At 39.2% G+C, this 11,433-nt stretch overlaps 1 protein-coding gene across 1 annotated transcript in view; it reads left to right on the top strand.

The window, feature by feature from the left end:
• The window catches only part of aldh1a2 (aldehyde dehydrogenase 1 family, member A2), a 26,578-nt gene that overhangs the window by 5,936 nt on the left and 9,209 nt on the right, over positions 1-11,433 (top strand). The window contains exons 3-6 of the mRNA XM_015050487.1: positions 258-319; positions 1,016-1,144; positions 3,457-3,570; positions 10,901-11,003. Of these exons, the coding sequence (XP_014905973.1) occupies positions 258-319; positions 1,016-1,144; positions 3,457-3,570; positions 10,901-11,003 (408 nt within the window). The remainder of the gene's footprint in view (positions 1-257; positions 320-1,015; positions 1,145-3,456; positions 3,571-10,900; positions 11,004-11,433) is intronic.

The following is an 11,433-nucleotide window of genomic DNA, read 5'->3' as shown; positions in this document are numbered from 1 at the left end:
ACACACACCCACACACACACCCACACACCCACACCCACACCCACACACCCAGAGGCCTCGAAACGTAATCTCTCACCAGGGTAAAGGAAGCAGGAATGCTCAGCGTGGATTCATTTACAAATTAGCATGTTGAGTCGACAACAGCGGCGGTGTCGGGTGGTGAATGTTTAACATGAGTTTGAGTTACTTTTCAGCAAACGTTTGGAATTAGAAACGCAGATTTCCCTGAAAACGTATGCACCCGTTTTCCTTCACAGATGGAGAGTATCTGACGTTCACCAGATATGAGCCCATAGGAGTTTGTGGACAAATTATCCCCGTGAGTATAAGCCTTTCTTCAAGTGACACACACAACAAAAACAAAAAAGGGAAAAGAGGCAGATAAGAAAGAGCTGGCTCAGTATGAAAGAGAAACTGGATGGTTTATTGGATTACGTTCTGATTTTCCAGTAATTCCCTGACAGTCATTGTTTATTTGGGTTAAACCCACTCAGCGAGCCCCCCTGCTCCCCGCACGATGACTGTGCCAGTGAGGTTGAGTAATGATAAATGAGAAGTGAGAAGAGAAGGGATTTCACGTGTTGGGAGAGAGAGTGATGAGAAAGGAGAAGATGAAGGAGAAAGAGACACTGCTGATTGTGCAAGAGAGCAGAAAGCCTGTGGTTCTGCCCCCCAGCCCCATGGGCTCCTCCGTAAGGCAGAAATAACACAGGCCTGCGTGTCGTACAGCGATACGGCTCCGTTGCACATGTGTTGCAATTTCCCGACTTTCTCAGAATGCTGTGGGAAGAGAAAACACTGTACCAGTGCCTAGAACATTTTCTCACTTGACTATGTTTAGACAGAATGAAAATGAGAGTAAGTGACTTAAGAGCGATGAGTTATTGAACTTGACTTGTGACCACCCAGTGTGTCAGTTGCATGATTTTTCCCGTGTGTGCGTGCGTGTGCGTGTGTGTGCGTGTGTGTGCGTGTGTGTGTGTGTGTGCGTATGTGTGCGTGTGTGTGTGTGCAGTGGAACTTCCCTCTGATGATGACGGCGTGGAAGCTGGCCCCGGCAGTCGCCTGTGGAAACACCGTCGTCCTAAAACCGGCCGAGCAGACGCCCCTCACCTGCCTCTACATAGCGGCTCTCACCAAGGAGGTAAATCTTACAGATGTATTACGTGTAAAACTCACATTTTGCTTGTTTTTGTTTTTTCTACTTTGGTCTCAACTGTTTCTGAAAACATTCCAAAAAACTTAAAAAACAACAATAACAACAAAGCTACATTAATGTTTCTTTGGTGTCAGGAAAACAAGCCGTTTTCTAAAAGCTCCTGTTTGTTAAGTCACATTGTACGGGCAGTGCCCCGTAACCTAGCAACCCTAGGCACCCCAGCCCTGTTACCTAGCAACGAATCGGAACTCGAGCAGATTTGGTTTAAGCTTGTTTAACTGCTGTATTCTCACTACGATGGCTGTCCCATTATTGAAAAAAATTATACATTGGGTATTGTTATAACTTGCCCGATCCATAAGGGCAGATCTACTCGGTCTAATTCATGATTTATAATTTATTTGACAGCATATTTACAGTTCCTAATTGACCATTTGAAATGAGGTTTGTTGTAGTTTATTTTTACACAGTCGATTTATTGTTCTTGTCAGTTTCTGTTTCTTTATTGTCTGTTTTGACACTAGCTGTTGTACTCCTAATTGCACTGACTGCACAAATTTATGTAATTTTTTACATGTCTGTGCAGATATTGGTGTATTTAAGCGTGCTGTACTGGTGCAGAGTAGTCTGGGAATTCAAGGATTTTAATACAAAGTTTAGTGGAAGGAAGAAAAAGGTGACCAAGGAACAGTTATTGAGGCGTGTAAAGAATACTACAAGGGTAGATTGCTATATCTCCATCACTAAGGCTCTTGTAACAGATTTGCTTAGAGTCACTAGTTTTATACATTTTGAACGTTAAGAACAGGATAGATGGCAGTGAAATATCTCTCAGTAAATTTCTAATTTAGGCTTACAGATTGTGGAGACTCAAAAACTCTGCTAAAGTTGTTCTGCATTAGGGTTTTTGAACTATAAGTGGCTGTTTGCTCAAATGAATATTTTCAAAAGCAGGAGAAATAGTTATATTCTCATATAAATACTGTGAAAAAGTATTGATCCATTCCAAGTTTATTTAATATTTACCTCCAAGCAGCGTAACTTTCTTGTAATCATTTGATTCAAGTTTACTTAAAGCTTTCGACGCTCTCTTAAAGTCGTGTCAAAACATTTTGTCAGATTTTAGCTGCTTCGTCTTTTTACTTCCTGTCAGTCATTCTAACAATAACAATATTCTCTACAGAGTTTAAAAGTTAATTAGAAAGAGGAGATTAGACTTAAAACTTTAAACAGTAGATGAACTGAACAAGTACTGCAAAGATTATCCTCCTTTAGTTGATCATCTACTGAATGTGCAGCAAACTGAATGGTTCTATCTATAGTTGGCATATCACAAACAGGCTGCAAAAAATAAAGAGTCAAATTTAATTAAATATCTTTGCCAAGTTGTTGTTGTATTTGTAGGCACAACAATTGTTTATCTATCAACTTGAGGAGTCTTTAAATGTCTGAATAAGTCAGAGTTAACTGACTTGGCAAACATTTATATGACGATTATTCAGAAATGGGACGGAAAACAAGGTAAAGTAAGAGACAATGTCCAAACAAAAACGTCCAAACACTTCCAAAAGGTCTGGAGAACTACAGATTTATACAGAAGATTAGAAAGTTGGGAAGCAAAATAAAACTATGGAGGTCTGAATAATCGCCTCTCTTTAATTGCAAAGAGAGTTGATTACTTAGCTTAAAAGGAAATGAACTTGGAGACCCGCTTGTTATTTCACAGATTTAACCTGAAGTCTGGCATAATATAAATGCTGACAGTTCACACGAAAGCGCTGACACACCAAATAAAAGATCTAAAGTGTTATCTCATTGTAATACCCTCAGTTCTGCTAAGAGAGTCGAGTCAACAGAAAGAATGATTAAGAACACTAACAAATGTGTTTTTCATTTCAAACCAGTAGTGTGTGGTGAACGGGCTGCAGAGTGCAGCTGTGCAGATATTTCCCTGCTCTTCAGATTCAATCTTCTGAGCCGTCTGGACAGAATAGAAATAAACACGTGTGTAAGTTAAACAGCACATGAACAATGGAGGCTCACATTACGATCCAGTCCCACTCAGTTATGTGCAAATGTAAGTGTCCACATCCGCTCTCGTTTCCCGTGTGTCCTCCAAGGCTGCGCCTCTTTCTGGAGACTATCTGTCTGTGGCCCTCTTGTCTGTGATGCTCCCCCTGTTTTCTAGTCACGGGCAGGTTGGGCCGGGTCCGGATTCCCCCCACGCCGCCTGCAGTTTTGCTTGGCTCTGCTGTCATCTCCGCTAAAGCTTGTTTCCTCTCATATTGTTTTGACAGGCCGGGTTTCCACCGGGAGTCATCAATATTTTGCCAGGATACGGTCCAACAGCAGGAGCTGCGATTGCTTCGCACATGGGCATAGACAAAGTGGCTTTCACGGGATCAACCGAGGTACGTGTTTGTCAGGTCTGCAGCTGCTGCTTGCTTTTGTCATGGAGAACAAGTGACACAGTGACCAACATGTGCAGAGCATAAGGAGCAGGCCGGGTAATTAGGGGATGTTGTGTGCACAGTCTTAATAACAAACAAATGGGGGCTTACATAAGTTGCATGGCCTGTCATTAATTCCCGTGACAAGGCTTTGATTTTATCTACCACACATGCACGTATAGTTAAGACCAGATATATGTACATACGCTGTGTAAAAAGTCACTTAACGTTGTTCTTCCTGCTGTCAGACTAAACGTTTTCCACTTTTGGATAGTTAGGAAGAAAGATTGTATTTCTTTTTTTTTTTCTAAATACAAGAATAATCAGAGTGAGAAAGAGAGAGAGCTGTTTTGAACATTTTTAAAAACTTTCCTGGAAGTCAGAATTTCACACACATTCCCTTCTTAATTGGTAAAGATTTCTCTTGAATGTCAAACTTTCTGGACTTCCTTCTACCACTGCTGCTATCGCTGAGTCAGGTGTGCAGGCCACCTTGATCACACACACCTTAAAGCAGGGGTCACCAACTCCAGTCCTCGAGGGCTACCATCCTGTAACTTTTAGATGTGTCTCTGCTCAAACACACCTGGATCAAATAAACTGCTCGTTTCCAGCCTATTGCAGAGAGGAATGAATGCTGGTGAGGGAATTCAGACATTTTGGAGCAGAGGTGAATCTAAAAGTTGCACGATGGTAGCCCTCGAGGACTGGAGTTGGTGACCCCTGCCTTAAATGTTTCTGTGGGACTAAGACAGAGGCTTTGTGATGGTTACGCCAACAGGGTTTCCCCCAGATAACTTGCTTTGCCCAGTGGTAGGAGGGCTAGGGCCGACATCCAGCAGCCACTGTGTCTAGAGTTATAAATGTTTAAAGTTGACAGGAAATTTGAGAACATGACTCGGTAAATATGTGCTATTGTAAGACATTATTAACAATACATGAACAATCAACTTTAAAATAAAAAAAGACAAACATAAATAAATACACATGTTTTGCACTTCAGTTGTTTCGTCCTAACTTAAGTGCCGCTTTATTTGCTGAAGCGGTCTGTTGTTGTGTAGACCGGTAAAATTAACGTCTCTTTAAGTGATCACATAGTGACCATGTGATTCCAACCATTTCACATAAAAGACTCTTTAATGCTGCTAAGGAGTCTAATACATAAACAAATGACGCTTAGCCTGGTGGGGACTCAAGTAAAGCCTGGTGGCCCGCCAGGCTTATGACACTCTGAGGGAAACCCTGATTACAATATTGACTGTTTATTTGGCGATGTGACTTTAGTCCATTTGGAAGACCCATTTGTGCAACTACTGAAGGTTTTGCTTCAGGAGTTCTGAATATGTGTTTTTCCTAATAACTGCATATATTTTGTGAAGAGCTCCAGTATAGCAACACAACATGATGCTGCCACTCCCTACTTTGCATTTGGAGCCGTATTCCCAGGATTGGGAGCTTCCTTCTGTCTTCTACTAATGTAATAATGGCCATTATGGCCTTTCCTTCAAGAAAACTCTCCAAAAATTGTACTTCTTTGTCAATGAGTACATTTGCAAACCTCAATCAGGGTTCTTCTGTTGTTTTTGAGGTAGTGGGGTCGTTCTTTCAGTCCATTTCACTTCTTATTTCTCAAACTACAATGACTCTCTCTTACAAGAACTTCAGTCAGCATCTACAAAAATGTCTCTGCTTTTGTTATTTGATTGATACACACATTTAAACCAAAACATCTGTGGGACACAGAACTCGTCTGTTTTCTGAATCCTATGATAATTGTGGATTTTCATTTTTGTTTATGCATGTATTTAATTACATGGCTATGAATGTAACACGGACAAAAGGTCTTTCTGATATCTTTGCAGTTTCCTTTAGATTTTCTCATGTCACACAAGGAAGTGTTGAGGAGGTTGCAATAAAATTCATCCGTAGGTGTCAATGTTGTGAATTACTCTAAGTCAGCTTCTGAACATGAAGAAGACAATAAAAAAAGCTATTTAAAAACTCCGGCATTTCATGCACAATAATAACTTTGCATCCATAACAGGAAACGTCGTGTCTGATTTTGTGAGAAAAAGTGTCCTATATGTCCTTCTACGTAAATATCTGTTATTGCATTTGCGTTTAGATAAGAATGCAAACATATTTCTACGCTCCGGTCTCTTTCATGTTAACATCTTTCTCCTTTATCTAGCCGGATCTAAAGCGCATAAAGCTCAGCTTGCCTTGCAGAACCGGGAAGCGGCTAAAACAAAGTAAAAGGACACATACCATTTTAGGTGTTGAGTGTTGTGGTCTGAACGCATTCCTGCGGCAGACAGCAGAGAGACACCAAATAACCTCTGCAGATCATTTATAAACATCTGTCATTTACCTCCTCTGTTCCAACCATTCGCAGCAAAGCAAAAGCAGAATATATAACAAGATGTTTTTAACAAGTCTCTCTGGAAAGTGAACAAAGCTTCCTGTGACTCATTTATGTTGTTGCTGTAAGCAGCATCTGATAAGCTCCCGCAGGCTCAGACATAATACTTCACTGTCTGGAGCCACATAGGCAGTGAAACTGAAATTCAGCCGACCAGAGACAGATAAATGTTGAAAACCTCTCTGCAGTTAAAGTTTTATTTAAGTTACTGACCCAAACAGCGTCCACGCTGAAGGTCATTAAGTTTGCATTGAAGACTTTGGATTAATGAGTTAAAACAACATTTAATCTCCCTTTGGGATCAATAACGTGTTCCTGAGTTTGAATTATTGCATCCTGTCGAGATTTTCTTGTGGCTCCTAAACTAAGAGCAAGTAGAAAATCACGTTCAAGGGATCAAAATTCACAGATTTCTTTACACAAATATGACCATAGAAGAGTTATTTTTGATTGAAAATGTTTAAGACCAGTTCCATTTGGGAATTAACCACGTTCATTGACTTTTCACTTTATAATGAAAAGACGACGAGAGAAAAGAAAATATCATCACTTCAATTTCTATTAATTCTATTTCGTTTGATTCTATAAGTTAATTTCCCATTTGTGGACGAGGAACAAAGAAGGTTTCAGCTGTTCATCAACAAATCAAAATCTAATTTATTCACAAAGCATATTTAAAAACAAAAGTGCAAATCAAGGAATCAAAGTCAAGACTTTTAAAAAACATTCACATTTTAAAATACACATAAAGTCAAACAAAGACAATAAAATAAACTTACCAACTCACATTGGGCCAAACCCCATAGAAAAAAATGTGTTTTTAAAAACAGGAAGTGAAGATGCCAGTCTAATATTGAACAGCAACACGTTCCAACATTTGGGGTGAAAACAGAAAAAGCTCAATCTCTTCACATCTTAAAGCAGCTTGTCGCCAAAAACAGACACACATGAGGTTTTTGTTAAAGTTTTGTTCTTATTGAAAGAAACTAATTTTGGAAAAATAAAAAATTACCTGTTTTTTTTTGTTTTGTTTTTTTTGTTACCTAAATAAATTATTGTCATTTCCATGCTTAAAATACCAACATTTCCACTTAACTTTATATTTTTGTCCATCTGACTGTAATTTTCAGGTATCTGTCCTGCCTTACAGAATGACCTGTGCTGGTTTCAGTCAATATTTTTGAAGTTACAAGCGAGATTTGAGGATTTTTTTATTACAACTTTTTCCCATAATTTCTGAAAAATAGAAGCAGGAAATGACAGAAAAGCAATGTGTAAGTCTAAAATGGGGACACGTGTGGCGAACTGACCTGGATCTGATTTCATAAATACAGAGTTCTTTGCTATTCATTACCTGATAAAATTGAGACGCATCCATTTCTTGCTGCTTTGGTTTCTTTGGATAATCTAATAACTCGTCTGATGATTCCTTCAATGGAGCCCAAGACATCTGTTCCCACTATGAACATTATTTATATCTTGCCATGTATGTTGGCACATGGAAAACATGTGTCACTTTGGTCTAAGTAGAATAAAATGTTCTGGAACACAAAGTCCTGTTGTGTCCATGAAGTATTTGTTGGTTTTGATGCGTGCCTGTGTTGTGTGTTTTCATAATGGGATGAAGGACTGCATTAGGCCTGATATCTTAATTTTATCGTGACGCCACAAAGTTGGAACATTTAGCGTTGTTATTCTGAGTCTCTGAGTTAACGTCGTATTAGCCAAACGATCAGAAAGAAGGTCATGCATCAGGTGGAGCCGCTTCAATTACTTGGCATGCAAAGGTCAGTGAATCTTCATCAGTGCAGACAAAACTTGTGCAGAGTGTAGATTGAATTTAAGTAACCCAATGATTGGATCATTGCTGTGACATTTGAGTTGTTTTTGCAACAGTTTTGGGGCAATGACTCCACAATATTTAAACACACTGTTATCTTGACGGTTTTATTTATGTGTCCCAATAGAGTCTAGAGGGCCACATAAAAAGCTGCAGCAGGCCGGATTTGGCCCACGGACCTCGAGTTTGACACCTTAGATTCTAAGGTGTCACCAAAACACATTTGATAAAGTTTTTTTTGACCCAATGAAAGAGTAAATAAAGCTTTATTCAATTATTTTGAAAGACTACCGTAATTTTCCTCATTTGTTTTCAAAGCAATTGCTGCTTAGTTAGTCCTTGTTTTGTCTAAACGGTAAAAAGTCCAAAGGTCCATTGGACCCCAAAGTGCTTCACACAACATTCAGTCATTCACACATTCACACACAGATGAATACATTTTGTGCCATGATAAAACCTAATTTATTAGCTTTTGTCAATTTTCAAGCTTCTTGAAAAGTTAAAAAAATGTAAAAAAGGAATTAAAAGAAACAAAGTGACTCAAAGAGAACAAGATGGCCACCGATGGGTCGTTTTGGCGGAACAACAGATCAGTACAGAGAGTTTAGCTGCATGCAGTGTTTAAACTGAGAAAGTTTAGTAATTGTCTCTCTAGCTTCTCTTTGAAAGCAGGTTGTTCCTTTGTTCTCACAGCAGACAGTAGCTATTATTTACACCAACATTGATTTTTGAGTTGCCATCTTTAATCATTAAATACTTCAAGTTCAAACACTTTAATCAGTCATTAACCTGCCACACAGTCGACACTCATACCTGTGACTGGAATTACCTGGTGAAAACATCAGTCTGTTACTCCGGTCTGTAAAAACACTCAGAAAACAATACAGCAATGTACTGATATTGGAAAAGGTCATTTTTACCTTTGAATACTTTAAGTATTTTCAAAAATAAGTCCTTCAGTACTTTAACTTGAGTAAACTTGTGATCGAACAACTTTTACTTGTGACTGCTCAACATTAGACCATGAGTATCAATACTTTTACTCAAATACTAGAGTCGAGTACTTTGTCCCACGCTGCACATCTGATACAGTTAATCAACTTCAAAGGGCAACGAAACAGACTTATAAACATACAATATGGTTTTGTTGTTTGGCTGTTGTCATTTTTAATTAAGTTCTGGATAATCTTTTACTACTGTCATTTTTATTCTGATTTTTATTTATCTATTTTATCTAAAAAACAAAACAAAAACAACCTAATGCTCGGTTACAAAGCAGCTATTCAGTTGTCTTTAGTTTTGGTTGAGTCGTGTTATTTTCACAAAACTAACCAAAATGAAATCATCAATACAGAAATATGACTAAAATAATCCTTTCAGATTTTTACCACATATTAACTTGCATTTTTACATCAACAGTTGTGTTCATGCTGTGTCTGAGTAAATATAAAACAACACAAACAGAAACATAAATCCCGTCCTGATTATACGTCTCCAGTTTATTTTTACTCGTTTCCCTGTTATTTATTCTGCATTATCTGGAGTCAATTAGAGTGAGAGAGCCGCTGCTGTCGGAGGCGTCTGATGCCCAGACAGTGAGTCACCAGCAGCAGTGAGAGACGTGAGCATCCCTAAGAGTCTGAACAGCTACAGGTGGATTTTAGGGGGAAAAATCTCCCTGACTCACACCACCGTGTTACTCTGAATTCCCAGCATGTTTTCTTTTACCCTGGAAAAAGCACACGTGAACATCCACTGAGTCAGCCGCTTCGAGTTTCTGATCAAAGACGGACAAATTAGATCATAAACTCCAGAGCCAAGCGGAGTGTTGCGTTGTTTTTATTCAGCTCGAGAGGCAGGCGTCGACGCCGCGCTTATCTTCATCAGTTCAGGCAGGGAGATACTGAGAGAAGATGAGCCTTTTCCATGCTGGAGGCGGGGTATTTTAGGTTGGACACTTAGAGGGTAATTTTCCACTTGATCTTGTCAGTTCCCTTGGAAAATAAAACAGGGTGTGTGAGTAAGAGGAAAGACGAATACTTGCTCAGGGTGTAGGATTGTGAGGGAGCTGTGGGGGGATTTCACAGGCTTCTTATCTGTCCGCTCTCACTCCATCACTACGGGAAATTATCAGTCCACTCATCTAAAGCAGTGATTTACAAACTTTCCAAATAGCAGAAACACTGCTCTTTGCAAAGATGTGCATATTTTTTGACGAAAATCCGAAAGGGGTTAAAATCTGCCTCAGTTTAGGTTTTTTTTTTTTTTTTGGAGTTTTTATTTAACGTTTCCATTATGTGAACCCTTTAAACTCTGCTTTAGTTGCTCCATGCTAAGCCTTGGATGAATAAATTACAAAGTCCTAAGTTATATCTGCAACAATAAATCAACAAACCTCAAGTTAAAGTATGTGAAAACACACAGCCTGGATCAGAAATCGGTGAGACTGTAAAATAAGGTGATTTGTGCTTGTAAAACTAAAACATGCCGTTTGAAAATGAATTACACGGTAGATTTTCCTGACCAAAGAGGGTTTTCCCTCAAGTATTCACAAGGAATGTGGATCTCAAATGCTTTATTTATTGTTCTCCAGTTTTGGTTTTATGATATCATCTGTGACAATAACGGCCAGAGAGGAAATAGGAATAATAGGAAGATAAGAGAAAAGCCACAGGCAAATCCCCACTGGGTTTTTTCATATCAGAACACTGGACCCGTTTCACTGCAAACAAAACGTCCCACACCACCCACACACCTTGTGGTTGCCTCTTCCTGCTCCTCGCTACATATCAGATGGTGTTCCAGGCTGAAACATCATTTTGTTTTCCTGCCGCTGTCTCCAAAAAACCCGTAATAGATATTCATTCTGTGTGTTTGCAGAACTCATGTTTCATGCAGCTGGCCAACTGCTGCATTCCTTGTTTGGAGCTAAGCAGCTTCTTTAAGATATTTAATGGCTCGGGCTGATTTACCGATCTGGCTGCAGGCCTATCTCTCTTAGCAAACCCTGGATCTGTTCTCTCCGCCAGGTTGGCAAGCTGATCCAAGAGGCGGCGGGGAAGAGTAACCTGAAGAGAATAACGCTGGAGCTGGGAGGGAAGAATCCCAACATCATTTTTGCAGATGCAGATTGTGAGTTACAAAGTAATCAGAGATATTCCACCAGGAGTTTATGCAATAAGTCTGAAAACTTATAAAACTTTGGATACATATATGAATTGGTGAACACAGTGTGTATTGTGTTATTCTCACAGCGCCACCCAGTGGTATTAAGAGTGGTCATGTTTGTCACATAGATGCACCCCTTCTGACCTATTGACCTCAGTTTGACTCCATCTTCTGGATTAAATAGATCTGTTTACATGTATAAGTGTGCTTCACTCTTGTTAGGTTTTGGAAAATCAACTTTTTCCTAAAATATAATGTGTCACAGAGCGCTATTTTTCTCTCTAAGCCACTCCTCAAAATGGAAAAATAGAAAAAACATGCAATTCAAGTAAGATAAGGCGAAAATAAAAAGTTTAAAACAACCAGAACTGTGACAAGAAAATCACCGAATGCT

The sequence above is a fragment of the Poecilia latipinna genome, unplaced genomic scaffold, assembly GCF_001443285.1.
Source record: "Poecilia latipinna isolate Pla-1442-1.1 unplaced genomic scaffold, P_latipinna-1.0 Scaffold993, whole genome shotgun sequence".
In the NCBI taxonomy this organism is placed as follows: domain Eukaryota; kingdom Metazoa; phylum Chordata; class Actinopteri; order Cyprinodontiformes; family Poeciliidae; genus Poecilia; species Poecilia latipinna.
The sequence above is the reverse complement of the archived record's forward strand: the minus strand, read 5'-3'. Positions and strand labels throughout refer to the sequence as shown.